Raw genomic sequence first — 17,463 nt, 5'->3', positions numbered from 1 at the left:
GACTAAACTAGATTTTGAAAAGGTAATGGACAGCATTGTCAAAAAGCACATCAACGAGCAAAAGAGCAGTCAGTACTTTTTATCTAAAGGCTTTTCTGCAGACACAGAATGGAATCTTGAAGAATGTAGATCAGCTTTAGGATATGGTATCAAACATGACTCTGCTAAAGAGTGCCTTTATGTCATTAAGCAATACTGGAAGTACAAACTGAAGTCCATGGAACATAAGCTAGGAGAATCTGAGGAGAAGATCTCTGAACTAGCTAATGAGTGTAAAAAGCATAAACAAGCTGCTATTAATGCACAGAAAACCTGTGAAAAACTTCAGACATCACTGAAATCCCTTGAGCTGCAACATGCCAAATGTAAAGGTCAGTCTTGTCCTTCACCAATAGGACATCTACAAAAGAGCTCTTGTTACTCAGATTTAAATCCTCCAGCAACAGCCAGATTGTATCCACAATTGGATACAACCAGCATGGGTGAAGGGACTGATTATTCTAATGGCAGTGACCATTCATCTTCTGAGGAGGACTCTGAGCATGGGCTAAGTACTAGCCATGGTAAAGTGATTGTCACAAGGAAAGCTGAAATGAGGCCAGTTACAATCACATTCACTAAGGTACTTCATAAGGGAGGTGAAGTTAATAAAACCAGGCTAGACATTGGCCATGTTCCTTTAGATTCAGCAACCCTGGACAACCTGTCCAAGGAGTTTAAATCTCCAAAGCATATGGGTCTTGAATTTATAGATCTCATGCAGAAAAAAAAGAATGCTGTGCTCTCAGCATCCCAGTGATGCTGGGACTTAACTTAACAGACAGCAGACATATTGCTAGGTGTCAGATAGTTTGTGTGACAAAGGCCAGAACACTGAAAAAGGCTGGAAAGCTTTCAATGACTGGATTAGCCACAAATGCTGCAAAACTACTGATTAGGAGCAAATAACTAAATGCAGGCGGAAAAAGGGAGAATCAGCTTCAGATTTTTGTGAAAGGTTTGAACGAGTTTTCTTGCGTCACTCAGGTATAGATACATACAATAAAGGCAACTTTGATGATACAACTGAAGGTCTTCATTTTACACAGCTGGTAGAATCTTTGAGACCAGATCTTAGACAGGCCCTGGTGACATCACTTCCCAACTGGCGTAATGTTAAATGGGGTAAAATTAAAAGTGAACTTGACAGACTGGACCTTGACTTATAACCAGGCCATGTGCCAGCTTCCATTCATGTCCTCTCAGAAAACAGTTCTAACTCAAGTTCCAGTAAGAAGTTCCCTAGCCAGAAGAAGGAGTGCCATTATTGTCATAACAATGGCCATTTTGCAGTCTGTCGCAGAAATCAGGCAGATAACCCCAAAAAAGGTGTGGGGGTGAACATGAATCTTAATGGTCTTTCACAGGGCAGCACAGCAGGAGCTCCTTTTGAGGGAACTTCACATCAGCAGTTGTCACTGATGATTAAGATCAGTTGTCTTTGATATCCAAAACTCTGCTAGGAGTCACAGGGATATCAGACTGACCAACAACAGCTTATAATCATCTGTGTTCTTTAAACTTTCCAGAATCTTTTCATTACTTGAGGACACAGATGAAGAGTTCACCATGTTTTTCAACAAACATGCCGTCAATGACCTTCATTTTAATGATTCCCTGATGATTTAGAATAAGAAATCTATCTATCTATCTATCTATCTATCTATCTATCTATCGTTACACTTATATAGCACCTTTCTAGACACCCAAGGACGCTTTACAATCCACACTGCTCAGAACGCTCAGAGCACTCAATCCACACACACACTGGTGAGAAGCGGCAGCCAAACGCGCACAGCGTACTCTCGACCAGGAACGACCGTCCACCTGGAGGACTGCATCGGGCACTAGGATGTCACCCAGGACAGAGTGCCAATCCATATCTGGGCTCACACACATTCACTCACACATACACACTCATTCACTCACACAGCAGGACACTTATTAGATAGAAGCCTACCCTCCTGAAATCCTGATACATATGTAAGGGCACTTACTGATTTAATTTGCAAGCACACCTTTCAGATATTTTGGGTTGATGTAATTAAGGCAGATGATAATTAAGAAAAGCTTTTTGAAGGAATTTGCCTTTTAAGTCTAATATTAATAAGCTATTGTTACCTGAATAAATTTTGATGTATTTAAGGCCTTCTTAGGTCTCGAAAATATTCTTACACTGATATTTCCAAGGGGCGGCACGGTGGTGCAGCAGTCATACAGCTCCAGGGACCTGGAGGTTGTGGGTTCGATTCCCGGTCCAGGTGATTGTCTGTGAGGAGTTGGTGTGTTCTCCCTGTGTCCGTGTGGGTTTCCTCCGGGTGCTCCGGTTTCCTCCCACAGTCCGGAAGCACACGTTGTGGATTGGCGACTCCAAAGTGTCCGTAGGTGTGAGTGTGTGAGTGAATGTGTGACTGTGTGTGTTGCCCTGTGAGGGACTGGCGCCCCCTCCAGAGTGTGTTCCCACCTTGTGCCCAATGATTCCAGGTGGGCTCTGGACCCACCGCGACCCTGAATTGGAATCGTGGTTGCAGATAATGAATGAATGAATGATATTTCCAAAACCACTATATGATCTGCTTAACTCGGGTAACATGATATTGTACTCATTTAGTGCAACAAATGTTTCCATTTGGTCCTGGTGTCTGGACCAAAGGCGGAACATATGTTAAAATAAAGGCAGGGCTGAAGGTAGCCATAAATAAATACTGGTCAAAGGGTCATAGTGAAGCAACTTGGCAAGCTGTTTTAGAATGTTTTAACTGGGTTTATTACATATGAATGTAAGGAAACATGGAAACATTACTTACTGTAAATAGATCAACTTTGCCCCAGAACTTACTGCTAGGGAAACCTATAGAGGAGGTGGGTGAAGCACAGAGCCTCAGGGAAGATCCATGGTTTTTAGGCTGTGGTGGCCACCCCTGTTGGTGAAGATTTCAGCACACTGTGTGTAACCATACCACCCCCCTCTGAGGGACATATGGTGGGGCAGAGTATAACTTAATTACAGATAAACTTCTCACCTGTAAACAGTTTACTGTGGAAGTATCTCTTTTGTGTTGGTTATAGATAAACCAGAGCCAGACAGTGCTCCTGCCTTCCCAGCATGGTCTGAATGATCTTCACACTTCTGAACAAAACTACAACGGCTAAAGAGCTGAGTATCTACAGCTTCAACCAGACTTTAAGATGATCTCTCAACAAATGATGTTCTTCAAGGCATTATGCATACATCTTGGACATTAGATGCTTGCAAATCTGAGGAGCTGAAAATCTGACCGAAGGGAAAACATTGTTGAAGCCAAATTTTATGATTTTAGATATGGATTCAATATCTTTTAAAGATATATCCATAACCAGATAGAATCTTTCAAAAGCTCTGCCACCCGGCTTTGGACATAACATTATGGACATGGCACTGTACTATTCTCTGTACAGTTATCATATTTGTAATGATGATACAATTTTTTGATTCTCCATAAGGGTGAATCAAAGGGGGAATTGAAAGAAACTATATGGTCTTTTCGTATCTTTGTGTGACCTTTTGTTATCCCTCTCATAGTCCCATCCCCCATTCCCACCAGTCATTCCCCCACTTACATCATACCCCTCCTTTCACATCTCTTCTTACCCTTCCTTTCTCTATCTTATTTCTTTCTTTCTTTGATCCTCTTCATCATCCCCTTTACCCCTCCTCAAACTCCCCTTCTTCCTCCAATCTCCTTCCACCACTACTCCAATGTATATAAGGCCCTTCTAAAATATTTGGTGTTAGACTGGATGGAGACCAGACTGGATTGGGTACAGAATGAACTGGCTATAGACTGAACTGGTGACAAATTGATGACCAAGCTGTGCCCGTGCTTTTCTGCATGCATGTGAAGGAAACCTCTGAGCCTCCAGTTTCCAAACTTCAGATCATCCTGAGATAGACTGAGATCATCAAGCTGTACTCATACATGGTCCTGTGTATGTGTAAATAAACTCCAGTCAACGCCGAACTCCAGTCTCCTGACTCTTCAATGCCGAATTTCTATCTGAAAACACATTTGGACTCTTTGGCAGAGTCTGGACCTTCTCACTTATGTTGTCTGCCTTGTATGAGGAACATATGCTGCCCTGATTATTACAGCTCTAAGAACAGTCTGCAGGTCAGAGTTAGAAACTCCATGTCCTGAGGGCAGTGGTTATCTATGGAGCAAAGGAGAGAGAGCGAAGGCAAAGAAGTGGAACAGACAGAGTGTGTATCCTCACTCGTACAAACAGTTTCAGGTCCAAACTCCTTGTGAGCTCAGACGCGGCCAGAATGAGGGCCAGTGCTGATACCGAGAAACAAGTGCAGTACACAGCATCTAGTCCGAGCTCATACCTAAAGAAGGGAGTTAAGCACAGTGTAAGTCTGTGAGATTAGTGCTCGCTTCAGTGTGTCACAAACAGATGGGTCTGCAGTCTGCATTTGAAAACTGTGAGAAATTCCGCTGTTGGATGCCAGTCGAAGGTCGTTCCACTGTCTGGGCGCTGAACGGAGAAGAGTCTTGATGCTAGTCCTCCACTAGCACATTTCCACCAGCGAGGACTGGATCAGGTCCAGTTCACAATCTAAATTTGGAACCGACATAAACCGGTTCACGAACCAGAAAATTTCATTCCCAGCTGGAAACAAAGAAAAGTCGGTTCCTCAGGGCGAACCGTGATGTGGTCCGTGGGCATATGGAGGGTCAGTTCAGGAAAGAGCTCAGAGCCTCACACACAGCGTTATCCCCCAGTGGAGCTGGACACGGTCATTTACACTAAATTACAGGAAAAAAAAACAGGAACATGCTCCATTTGTGTGTGTTTCTGGGGCTGTGTTTGGAGTGACACCGTTGTCGTTGGTCAGAGCCGTGACTCTGCGCTGGTTATGTTTCTCTGCTGTTTGTCTGACCTCAGCAGGACGCCTCTGTGAGCAGGACTCATTTACACAGTGTTATATCTCACTCTGATCTGACTCCACGGTGAACATGGAATAAACAATGACCCTATCATGACTCTGACAGTTCCCCTCTAAACTTGTAAAAACATGGGCAGCTTCACTGCAAAGAACCAAGGTTCCAAGTATCAGGAACAGAACCAGTTCAAGAACCATAGTTATTTTGGTGGGAAAGTGCTATATGTGTCTTCCATCTCTCTGTCTGTGACTGTTTTACTGAGTGAAGCGGATTAAAGATGACACTCAGCTCAGCTTCGGCTGACCGTTGATTTTAAATTCTTCAATAACTTTCTTCACCACGTCCTGCATCGGGTCTCCGTTCAGAACCAACAGGAACTGCTCCAGCAGCAGAACGATGTGCTTCAGTCAAACTGTGAGTTTCCAACAAGTTCCCCTCCCTGAAGAGACAAGGGGAAACTGGCCTTTGACATTATTGTGCTGTTTGAAATATTACCGAAGCACCACTAATTCACCCCATTACTGTAGAAAGTGGCCTGGATTTGGGTTATCTGCTGCTTTCCTCCCCATCAGCTTTAGTAGAAAATGTCACAGATAATGGACCACAGTTTACTTCGGGAGGGTCTGAATTCTGGGCTAAAATTCGGTGCCATGGGGAACGCGGTCACTGAGGTGATGATGCACTACCAGGCGGAGCCCCATGTCGTTACAGGTCTCCTTTCAAACTGTTGCTCAGCCTCGGCTTCTGTGCTCGGACTGCACTGTAAACACACTGAAAACACAGTGAACAAATGACAAACACACTCCAGTGTGTGTGTGTGTGTGTGTGTGTGTGTGTGTGTGCGGAGGGGTTGGGGATGCTGGGTTTATGGCTCACTGTGTGAATATTTAAGACAGAGCAGATGTGAGTGCATCATTCAAAAACATTTCACTAATGAATAAATGGAGCTGTGTCTGTTCTGATACTACCCCCACTAACCCCACTCAACCCCACCACCAACCCCACTAACCCCCAACACCCACCACCAACCCCACTAACCCCCATCACCAACCCCACTAACCCCCACCAACCCCACTAACCCCCACCACCAACCCCACTAACCCACACCACCCACCACCAACCCCAATAACCTCCACCACCAACCCCACTAATCCCACTAATCTCCACCACTAACCCCCACCACCAACCACACTAACCCCCACCACCAACCCCACTAACCCACACCACCCACCACCAACCCCACTAATCCCACTAACCTCCACTACCAACCCCACTAACCCCCACCACACCATCACCAACCCCACTAACCCCCCCACCCTCCACCAGCCCCACTAACCCCCATCACCAAACCCACTAACCCCCCCACCCTCCACTAGCCCCACTAACCACTAACCCCCCACCCTCCACTAGCCCCACTAACCCCCCACCCTCCACTAGCCCCACTAACCCCCAACACCAACCCCATTAACCCCCTCACCCTCCACCAACCCCACTAACCCCCACTACCAACCCCACTAACCCCCCTGACTCCACTAACCACACCCCCCACACTCCCGCGACTCCACTACAGAGAAAGAGAGGGGGTAAGAGAGATGTGAGGAAGAGAGACAGAGGAAATAGGGATAAAAAAAAACCTCTCTCACCCTCTGTCCTCTCTCATTTTTCAGTTTCTCACTCTGTCTCCCACCCCCCCATTCCCTCTCTCTCTCACACACTTTCTGTCTGTCCCCCCCCCCCCCCCCCCCCCCTCTCTCTCTCTCTCTCTCTCTCTCTCTCTCTCTCTTTATGTCTCACTCGTTGAATGAACAGAGCGTGGTTCACACAGAGAAAATCTCTATCAGGTAAGGCTCATTCTGTTCTGTATCAGTGTCAATCTAGTGTGTGTGTGTGTGTGTGTTTTACAGCTGGTGTATGTGTGTTTTACAGTTTGTGAAAACTGAACATTAATTGAATGATTCTGCAGCTGATTTCTCTGCTCGAGTAACAGCGACTGTGAAAGTTCCGTTCTGTTGTCGCCAGTGTCAGATGTGAAACAGATGTACAGTCTGAAGGCTGCAGGGAGAGAATCTGAGTGTGAACTCCTTCATGTTGTTGTTGTTGTTGCTGCTGTTGTTGTTGTTGCTGTTGTTTTTGCTGCTGCTTTTGTTGTTGTTGTTTTTGCTGTTGTTGTTATTGTTGTTGTTGCTGTTGTTATTGTTGCTGTTGTTGTTGCTGCTTTTGTTGTTGTTGTTGTTCCTGTTGTTATTGTTGTTGCTGCTGCTATTGTCGTTGTTGATGTGATCAGTATAAACACAAATGGATGCCCATATAAGAAGTTGTAGGTGTGACCGGGTTACTCTGTGACAGTAGTGTTTGAGATCTCAGTCCTCGTGTCCTGTAGTGCTACGTGATGATAAATCTGACCGTGTTTGTCTGTGTTTAGCATCATGTCCGACTCAGAGAAAATGTCCAAACCCAACTGCTCGTCCCAGGCCCTGAGCTGCGTGGAGGGTCTTTGGTGTAACTCCAGCTCGGCTCTGAACCTGAGCGCCGCGGAGCTGGAGGACCACTGCCTGGAGGTCGAGCAGTTTTTGGAGAAATACCTGGGTCCTCGGCGCTCCCCTGTCTTCCTGCCTGTCTGTATCATCTACCTGCTGATCTTCTGGGTGGGAATTCTGGGTAATATCCTGACCTGTGTGGTGATCGCTCGTCACAGAGTGATGCGGACGCCGACTAACCTGTACCTGCTGAGCCTGGCGCTGGCGGACCTGCTGGTGCTGGTTCTGGGGATGCCCCTGGAGCTGTACGAGCTGTGGAGCAACTACCCCTTCCTCCTGGGCCAGAGCGGCTGCTGCTTCAAGACTTTTCTGTTTGAGACAGTGTGCTTCGCCTCTATCCTTAATGTCACCGCGCTGAGCGTGGAGCGCTACATCGCCGTCGTTCATCCACTCAGGTAGCGCACACAAAGGCATAATAAACATTATAATAGAGTTTTGAATCGAGTGTGCATTCTGTACGTTGTGTAAACCGTGGTGAAGCTCCTCCTTTACCATGTTCCTCTCTGCTCTCAGGGCAAAGTACGTTGTGACCCGGACTCACGCCAAGCGTGTGATTCTGTTCGTCTGGAGCGTGTCGGTAGTTTGTGCTCTGCCCAACACGAGTCTGCACGGCGTCCTGATGCTGCCATCTCCATGGCGTCCGGGTCAGGGACGGAGACGGGACGGAGTGCTGGGCTCAGAGACCTGTACGCTGATCCGGCCACGGTGGGTTTATAACCTCACCGTGCAGCTCACGGCACTGCTGTTCTTCCTCCTGCCGATGCTAACGCTCAGCGTTCTCTACCTGCTGATCGGCCTGCGTCTGCGCAGAGAGAGAAACCTGCAGACGCTGCAGACGCAGACCACAGCAGATGCCCTCAACCACCACCAGCACACGCAGAAAACTCGCAGACAACAGGTCACCAAGATGCTCTGTAAGTAAAAGTGAACATCAACTTTAAACAATCTCACAGCTAATGTGTTTATTGTTTGTTTATTGTTTGTTTGTTTGTTTGTTAGTTGTGCTGGTGGTGATGTTTGGAATCTGCTGGGCTCCGTTCCACACCGACCGTGTGATGTGGAGTTTTATGGAGCACTGGGGGGAGGGGGAGGGCCAGTTGGTGATGTTCCAGGCGTACGAGTACGTCCACGTCATTTCGGGAGTGTTTTTCTACCTGAGTTCGGCCGTGAACCCCGTGCTCTACAACCTGATGTCCACACGTTTCCGTGAGATGTTTCAAGACGTGATGTGTCGTCGCACGCGGCATCCCACACCCAGAAAACGCTCGCTGAGCGTGACCCGTGTGACCTCACGCAGCGTCATCAGCGAGGTCACGGCCGGAAACAGCGTCATCGCCATCGACGGAGAATACGAGTTCTGCGAGTGTCGAGAAAACGACACAACATTCGACTGAAGACAAACGTCCAGCGAAAGAAACAACGTCCACTTTCCCACCGCCTTCGCTTCAGAGGAGCTTCTCGTTGAGAGAACGGTTTAGAACACAGCTCTACAGCTCCCTACCATTCACTATTATTATTATTATTAATAATATTAATATTATCATCTTGTGCAACCGCTTCGTACTGATCAGGGTCGAGGTCTGAACGTTAAAACACAGAAGAACATCCATGTGGCTACGTGCTACGAGCTAAACCTGCTCTACAAACCGGATTCCAAAAAAGTTGGGACACTAAACAAATTGTGAATAAAAACTGAATGCAGTGATGAGGAGGTGCCAACATCTAATATTTTATTCAGAATAGAACACAAGTCACAGATCAGAAGTTTAAACTGAGAGAATGTATCATTTTAAGGGAAAAATATGTTGTTTCAAAATTTCATGGCATCAACAAATCCCAAAAAAGTTGGGACAAGGCCATTTTTTACCACTGTGTGGCATCCCCCCTTCTTACAACACTCAGACGTCTGGGAACAGAGGAGACCAGTTTCTCAAGTTTAGAAATAGGAATGCTCTCCCATTCGTGTCTAATACAGGCCTCTAACTGTTCAATTGTCTTGGGCCTTCTGTGTCGCACCTTCCTCTTTATGATGCGCCAATGTTCTCTACAGGTGAAAGATCTGGACTGCAGGCTGCCATTTCAGTCCCCGGATCCTTCTCCTACGTAGCATGTACACGTTGTGGTGGCATTAGCACTACATAGCGGAGTTAATGATAATTAATTATTATTTTATTAATAATTAATTATTTAATTCATTTTGCTAAGCTCCATGTTTGGGAGCCATTAACTAATACGTAGTGTCTTTACCTGTCTTAATTTTAGCTTAGACAAGTAGGTCATCTTCACATATTATACAGCAGAATTAGCTAGAATTAACTATTATTAATAAATTATGCTCATTGACCTGCCGTGGTTTCCTGACTCTGAAATGGAATCTGAACTAGAAGTTATAATTCCATACAAGAAAGGTGCACACACAAATAAATAACCAAGGATTGGATTTTATCACACAACTGGTTTATTAATTGTAATATCAAATAATGAATATGAGTTAGACATTTTAGATAATGAAATGGATTACAGCGATAGATGAGGGAACAGGGAGATTAATATATGAGCGAATTTCTCCATGATAATTATTGCCCTAAGTTCTAAGAAAGGCTATTGTTTATCCCAGCAAACTTTCAGTACCAACCCATGAGACCATGTGACCTTACGTATCCGGAGATGGACAGGGAGCATGTCGCTGACGGTGCCTTCCGGTACGACTTCCTGGAGAATTGCAGACGCGGGCCTTGTAGGTTGCAACCGCGGGCGTTCCTTTTCTCCCAAGGCTTTCAGACCCAGCCGTCGGAGCTGGTGGTGTTCTGAAGGTCTCTGTGGGGATTCTTCGTCGTCGCTGATCTGCCGCCTTGTGAGAGAGAGACATGTCCATGCAGGTCTCTCCTGGGCAGGCTTCTCCTCATCCCAGAAGGTCATTCTGAGGGTGCGTGCGGCCGTCCTCTTCGTGGTGTTGTCGTCCTTTTGAGGGTCAGAGGTCTAAGGTTGCCTTCAGGCTCTGGGTGTGGCGTTGAAATTTCGCTAGGGTTAAACTATAGCTTTTCTTAATCTGTAGTTTCTATCTGGACCACGCTTTAAAGGCCCAAGACTGTTTAACCCTTTTGCGGAGGAGAGCTTTGTTCTGGAAAATGAAGAGGATTTCAGCCGACCTCAAAGGGTTAAAAGACCCCTGGCCCAGTGCAAACGTCTGAGCTTGTGGAGCTCGCTTAGAAATGGCTTCCTCTTTGCACTGTAGAGTTTCAGCTGGAGACGGCGGACAGCACGGTGGATTGTGTTCACTGACAATGCTTTCTGGAAGTATTCCTGAGCCCATTCTGTTATTTTCTTGACAGTGGCGTTCCTGTTTGAGGTGCAGTGACGTTTAAGGGCTCGGAGATCACGAGCATCCAGCAGAGTTTTATGGCCTTGACCCTTACGCACAGCAATTGTTCCAGATTCTCTGAATCTTTTGATGATGTTATGCACGGTTGATGATGATAACTTAAAAGTCTTTGCTATTTTACGCTGGGTAACACCACTCCGGTATCGCTGCACTATCTTTCTGCGCAACAATGGTGGAATTGGTGATCCTCTTACCATCTTGGCTTCAGAGAGACACTGACACTCTGAGAAGCTCTTTTTATACCCAATCATGTTGTCAATTGACCTAATTAGTGTTAATTGGTCTTCCAGCTGTTCGTTATATGCTCAATTTCCTTTTTCCAGCCACTTATTGCTACTTGTCCCTACTTTTTTGGGATTTGTTGACACTGTGAAATTTTGAATCAACATATTTTTCCTTTAAAATGTTACATTTACTCAGATTAAACTTTTGATCTGTCATCTATGTTTTATTACGAATAAAATATGTTACATTTATATTAAACTTTTGATCTGTCATCTATGTTCTATTACGAATAAAATATTGACATTTGCCGTCTCCACATCATTGCATTCAGTTTTTATTCACAATTTGTTTAGTGGACTTTTTTGGAATCCGGTTTGTACATCCCCATCTCATTCAGGAGCTCAGTATCAGTGACTAACATTCATCTGTGTCTAATAACTTTTAAACATTTCTGCCTCATTAACATTAAACAGGAAACACACACACACACACTCACAAGCATCTGACCTGCAGCCTTTACTTTAATAAACACTGACTAGGTTTAAGATAATTTCACTTCAGTAAAACGTCACTCTTTACAGTTTATTCCCGTCTCCTTTCCCCGAGACTCTGGAGACATTCGGCTCAGAAAGCGTCAGAGAAACGTTGGGAAGGGGTGAAGCTCCAGGGAATTTTTGGGAGTTCTTCCCTGTCATTAACATCTTTTAGAAAACCTTACTGTTTCAAGAACTTTCTCAAACATTTTGGGTTTTTGAAAGGCACCGTTTAAGTGTATTATTGTTATTATTATTATTATTATTATTATTATTACTAAAGAGAGATGCTGTTCCTCTTAGAACCTTTGATAAAGCAGAGTAAGGTTCCAGGAAGCTCCTTTAAGGGTTCCATCAGTGCGACATCCTATAGAACCCCTGAAGGATCTTCCAGAGTTCTGCTTGGTCTGCGTTTGGAGGCGCGTGACGAAGCGTGTGGTGAACTGTGAGGACGTGTCAGCAGTCGTTTCTGTCACAGAGACGTCCAGCTCAGAGCCAGAGCTCCTTATAGGGCCATGACGCCCACTGCAGGATGACCACACGGCTGCAGAGGTGTTTTAAAACATTATCATCATCATCAATATTAAAACAGATGACACAGCAGCACAGCGGCCCCTCGCCCCGCGGCGATCTGTCGCTCCGCACAGAGCTAGTGATGATTCAGAAATTTAAGGAGGTCGAGCAGCTGGAGGTCAGCTCTGAGACACAGAGGGAGGTTATTAACGCTGCTGTAGAGGTCAACTTTTCACAAATCACCAGCTCTGAGCCTCAGTTAACTCTGATCTTTCAGCGTGATTTTACAGAGGGTTTCTGTCTTGGCTCCTGACGAAGGAGATAGTTCTGTAACAAACAGCTACAACACAAACACAAGACCAGAATGATGCTGGTGTCGTTTTGGCGCTGGTCCCAAGCCCGGATACAGGGAAGGGTTGTCTCTGAGAGAGCGGTCTGTGTAAAACCTCGGGTTGCAATGAGCCAGTCTGACGCCCCCTAGTGGCAGGAGCAGAAAGACTAAGGATAATAAATATTTATGGCCCACTGCTGAAAACTCTCCATTCTCCAAATGTGAAACACACACACACACAGAAACGAACAGAGATCAGCAGCGTACATCACTCCTCTCTGTCCTTTATTGACGACTCAATTTACAAATAAATATTTACAGAACTCAGATCTTAACAACGTCTGCGTGACTCAGTTACACACTGCACATGATGCTTATTTTAAAGTTGAATGCATTAAACCACACGACTTTCTGACTTTTTTTGGACAAAAGAAGCACCTCTTTCTGCAGGAGTTCCAGCTTCCAGAATCCAAACGTGAAAAACCTGAGGGGCGTCCAAAATAAACACAGTACAGTTACAGCCAGGTCTCTGACTGTTCACTCAGGGTGTGTGTGTGTGTGTGTGTGTGTGAGACTGTGTCACCCCACCCTGTGGTCAGTTCTGTGTGATTTGAACTGAAGCAAGAAACTCTCACATATATTGAGCTTTGAGCAACATCAGAATAAACAGACAGTAGCTAAAAATCCCAGAAACGGAACTTAAACTCCTCCCACACGAAGACCGTTCCAGGAAAAAGCTGGTTCTCCGTCGGTTCCTCAGTAATAATACACTCCAAACACAGCCGCCACACAGAACAGAGTGTCCTGCAGGGAACACAGGAGCGGCGTGTTACTGAGCGGTACAACACACAGTTTATTTTCAGTAGGTGAAGAGTGCTTTCAGACTCACGTTGATGTAAATGTCTTTGGCGAAGCCATCTGTGTCTGCATCCCAAAAACACCGAGACGCCATTCTACAAACACAGGCAATAAATACTTACAGCATCGTTATATTCTCTCTCTCACACACTTCCAATATGTGATCAATACATAAATAAACAAATGAGGTAACACAGGAGCGAGTGAGGAATACTTACTGTACTCCCTCTCCTTTCTGTTCCCCCATCACCACCTGCACAACCAGTTTATACCGCTCTAACCCCAACTCTGGAAAAGAGAGAGTGAGAGAGAGAGAGAGAGAGAGAAAGAGAGAGAGAGAGAGAGAGAGAGAGAGAAAGAGAGAGAGAGAGAGAGAGAAAGAGAGAGAGACACACAGACAGACAGAGAGAGAGAGAGACACACACACACACAGAGAGAGAGAGAGACACACAGAGAGAGAAAGAGAGAGAGAGAGAGAGAGAGAGAGAGAGAGAGAGAGAGAGAGAAATGAGTGCAGGTCTAGAATTAGTTTTAGGTTAAGGTGTGTATGTGTGTGTGTGTGTGTGTGTAGGTGTGTAAGAGTGTGTGTGTGTGTGTCTGTAGGTGTTTAAGTGTGTGTGTGTGTGTGTGTGTGTGTGTAGGTGTGTAAGAGTGTGTGTGTGTAGGTGTGTATGTGTGTGTGTGTGTGTAGGTGTGTAAGAGTGTGTGTGTGTGTGTGTAGGTGTGTAAGAGTGTGTGTGTGTGTGTAGGTGTGTAAGAGTGTGTGTGTGTGTGTGTGTAGGTGTGTAAGAGTGTGTGTGTAGGTGGGTTTAGGGGTGTCCTGTTCACCTCTGACTCTGTGTGAGATGCTGGAGCTGAGAGTCTGGATGAGTTCTGGACTTCGTTCCAAGTCGTAGCTCTCCCCACTCAGGTGTTCCCTCAGAACCTCCCGGATACAGCCACACACCACAGCTGGACGGAACCTGGACACAAACACACACACACACACACAAATACTCCAAATACATACAAATGCTCCAGCTGATGCTGTGCTCCTTCACTGAGAACCAAGTTCCTGTTCTAGCTCCAGGACGAAAGGAATTCAGATTTAAAGGAAGGTGGGACAGAAGATACTGATACTCTGTGTGTGTGTGTGTGTGTGTGTGTGTGTGTGTTGTACCTGTGCTGTTGACTCGGTCTGATACTGTGTGAGTTTACGGATCCCTCCATTACTAAACACAGCGGCTGTTATCATGACAACGCGAGAGACGTCAGTTATGTTTCCCCCAATCGCCAATCAGCAGCGCGCTTCATCCTGTCCGACCAATAGGATTCTCGCTTTAAGGCTAGTGAAATTTAGCGCTACAGGAAAAGGCTCGCAGCTCCCTGCTCCCTTTGTAGTGCACTCTGAAGCGGACATAACGGTTTCTGAACTTAGAGAAGCGCTTTTAAAACTCGTTAATATCAGAACAGGTTGCGCGTCACTCTCTCTAACTAAGTTCACTGTCTGTGTGAAGAACATACTTTTATAAACTATGACAGCCTGACAAAGCTGAACACGAATAGTCTACATTTGTCTTTTACATTTACTGTCGTTTAACAACATTTTTAGACTCGCACGTCACTGATAGCCCTTTTTGACTAAAGGAACTCCGGGTCTAGACCTGGTTTCTTTTAAGATTAATCCGCTACCGCTAAAAGATTTGCGCCGCTGTACCATTTGGTTTGCGCATGCGCATAATTGTTGTGTACAATGCTGATAACTGATATTTTACTAATTTCTTTTGTAAAGAGACACGGCCCTTTTGGTTGAACGGTTTTTTTTGTTAATCAGCTATAGGTTTTGCATCTTTAGGTTTTCACTTAGTTTTTTTTAAAATAACAAGTTGTTTCTCAAGCGGTAACAGGTCGCAAATGTCCTGCGGGCCCTTTAAAGCCTTACCCTTGAATACTTTTGAAAGTATACAGGAGAGAGCCCATGTAGAGCTTTATACGTTAATAACAGACTTTTGTAATTCGTGTTACTTACCACCAGGTGTCACCAGGGGCGCTACGTTTAGTGTTTACAAATCATTTTCTTGCAGTGAGGCTAAGTGTGGGTTCTGTTCATTCTGCCTGTTGTCATTTCTGGTGGTTGCTGACTGCAGTGTGATCTGATCTGTCTGTAACAGTAAACCTAGGCCCAGAAATGAATCTAAATTTAAACCCTGTGTGTGTCTAATCTCCCGATCTCTCGCTTTAGGCTGCTGTTGCTGAAACAGCAGGTTTACTGCAGACAGAGTGATGGAGGTCTGATAGCACCAGCTTTGTCTGAACTCTCTGTGGAACTCTTCATTTCATTATTTATTTATTGTCTCAGCCATTCGTCACATCGTGTTTCAGAGGTTTTAAAAATCACAAATAAGCAGAGGAAAGATTAAAACTGGAAAAATGGAGCGAAGGAAAGGTTCCTTTACACTGTGATTTCCTACAGTCTGCAATAATCAGGAAAGTAGTCGTCCATTGCAAAGCTCCATAAACACAAGTGTTTGAGAAAATGGAATTAGGCGCCACTCTCTTCTGTAAACAACCTTCAACACAGCGTCTGGAAAATACTCCACCGACGCAGAGCACTCTTCATTACCTCAGCGCTGACTCCAAAACAACTGCAGACCTCTCACAGACTTTCCTCCTACAGAAAACAGCTACTGTGTGTGTGTGTGTGTGTGTGTGTGTGTGTGTGTGTCTTTGTGTGATGGGGGGTTCTTGGGGGTCCCTGTGGTTAAAACAGGAAACCAGAAGCCCCTCATTGTTAACAACAGAAACCACTCTCTCTCACACACACACACACACACACACACACACACACACACACACACCACACACACACACACTGGATTGCACTGTAAGACTATTCTGAGGCAGAGAAAGTGCTGAAAGTTGGTGGCCTGCGGCGAAATGTGAATGAATGGAAGGTGTTTCTGTGTGAAATTCTGATTGTTTTACTCCTTCCGTTTAAACGTAGATTTCTGTTTCGTCAGCGTTAGGGTCCCAGCAAAATACAGTACATTTCACAGCAGACGGAGAACGAAATGGTTTTTGTTGTTTTTAAACAGATTCAGAAACTGAGCCTGGAGCAGGTGGGTGCCTCCGAGTCTCCTTCCCTTTCCTCGTAGTTTCACTCAGTGCTTTGGGAACAGAAGAGACTCATTGTTGCAGTTTTGTGAAAGGAATTTCTTCAATATTTTCTTCACACCAAGACTCGCAATAATAACAATAATAAAAATAATTAATTCATTCATAGGTCTGGAGCCTACCCGGACACACACTCACCCTCACACATTCACTCACACATACATTCACATATGCATTCACACATTCACTCACACACAGGTGTAATTGTGAACACACTGAGAAACGGGCGGCGTCCATAAACTTCTGCTGAAACATTCAGTGCCTCGGGGCGCCTCTCGACTCTCAGAGCTGATTTAATTATAAAGAGTATAATTATAATTAGCCCCCTCCAGGGTGTATTCCTGCCTTGCGCCCAATGATTCCAGGTAGGCTCTGGACCCACCACGACCCTGAACTGGATAAAGGTCACAGATAATGAATGAATGGATAATTATAATTACACAAATGTATACAGCACGGTGCAGAAGTCTGAGGCCCCTAAGATAATGATCTATATTTAAACTAAAGCCTCCTCAGTGAGTGTGAGGCTGCTATAAAGTTATATATAATCACAGTAAACACAAACTAATAATAATATAAAACACATAAGAAATATAAGGCATATAAAGTAGTAAGTGAGAGTGAGTTTGAAGAACAGTGTTTTGTTCAGATTCTCCTTGATTTGGATGAATTTGTTAAATCCACAGCACGCATTATTTAAAATCATTATTTATTCACCACTAAAACTACGTAGGGGCGGCACGGTGGTGCAGCAGGTTAGTGTCGCAGTCACATAGCTCCAGGGGCCTGGAGGTTGTGGGTTCGATTCCCGCTCCCGGTGATTCTCTGTGAGGAGTGTGGTGTGTTCTCCCTGTGTCTGCGTGGGTTTCCTTCGGGTGACTGTCTGTGAGGAGTGTGGTGTGTTCTCCCTGTGTCTGCGTGGGTTTCCTCCGGGTGACTGTCTGTGAGGAGTGTGGTATGTTCT

The 17,463-nt window shown here is 45.2% G+C and overlaps 2 protein-coding genes across 2 annotated transcripts; one reads left to right on the top strand and one right to left on the bottom strand.

Annotated features, from left to right (window-relative positions):
* Positions 1-7,411: 7,411 nt before the first annotated feature.
* Positions 7,412-8,898, top strand: nmur1a (neuromedin U receptor 1a). Its single transcript, XM_066648291.1, has 3 exons — positions 7,412-7,899; positions 8,018-8,418; positions 8,504-8,898. Exons 1-3 carry the CDS (start codon positions 7,412-7,414, stop codon positions 8,896-8,898), a joined length of 1,284 nt encoding a protein of 427 aa, XP_066504388.1.
* A 3,867-nt stretch (positions 8,899-12,765) lies between these two features.
* Positions 12,766-14,639, bottom strand: dynlt2b (dynein light chain Tctex-type 2B). The gene is made up of 5 exons (XM_066648230.1): positions 14,506-14,639; positions 14,175-14,308; positions 13,565-13,634; positions 13,378-13,441; positions 12,766-13,292 (listed from the first exon to the last, which is right to left on the bottom strand). Exons 1-5 carry the CDS (start codon positions 14,553-14,555, stop codon positions 13,245-13,247), a joined length of 366 nt encoding a protein of 121 aa, XP_066504327.1. The 5' UTR covers positions 14,556-14,639; the 3' UTR covers positions 12,766-13,244.
* Positions 14,640-17,463: the final 2,824 nt, after the last annotated feature.

Source organism: Hoplias malabaricus, chromosome 16 (assembly GCF_029633855.1).
Source record: "Hoplias malabaricus isolate fHopMal1 chromosome 16, fHopMal1.hap1, whole genome shotgun sequence".
In the NCBI taxonomy this organism is placed as follows: domain Eukaryota; kingdom Metazoa; phylum Chordata; class Actinopteri; order Characiformes; family Erythrinidae; genus Hoplias; species Hoplias malabaricus.
This window is presented reverse-complemented; position numbering and strand designations above follow the sequence as displayed.

Bases quoted from the DNA above. Each gene is read 5' to 3' on its own strand.
- nmur1a (XM_066648291.1), top strand. From the start codon at position 7,412: ATGTCCAAACCCAACTGCTCGTCCCAGGCCCTGAGCTGCGTGGAGGGT. The intron at 7,900-8,017 runs GTAGCGCACACA...CTCTGCTCTCAG, and splicing joins GCCGTCGTTCATCCACTCAG to GGCAAAGTACGTTGTGACCC. The intron at 8,419-8,503 runs GTAAGTAAAAGT...TTTGTTTGTTAG, and splicing joins ACAGGTCACCAAGATGCTCT to TTGTGCTGGTGGTGATGTTT.
- dynlt2b (XM_066648230.1), bottom strand. From the start codon at position 14,555: ATGGAGGGATCCGTAAACTCACACAGTATCAGACCGAGTCAACAGCAC. The intron at 14,309-14,505 runs GTACAACACACA...GTTTGTGTCCAG, and splicing joins AGACCGAGTCAACAGCACAG to GTTCCGTCCAGCTGTGGTGT. The intron at 13,293-13,377 runs GTGAGTCTGAAA...TGTTCCCTGCAG, and splicing joins CCAAAGACATTTACATCAAC to GACACTCTGTTCTGTGTGGC.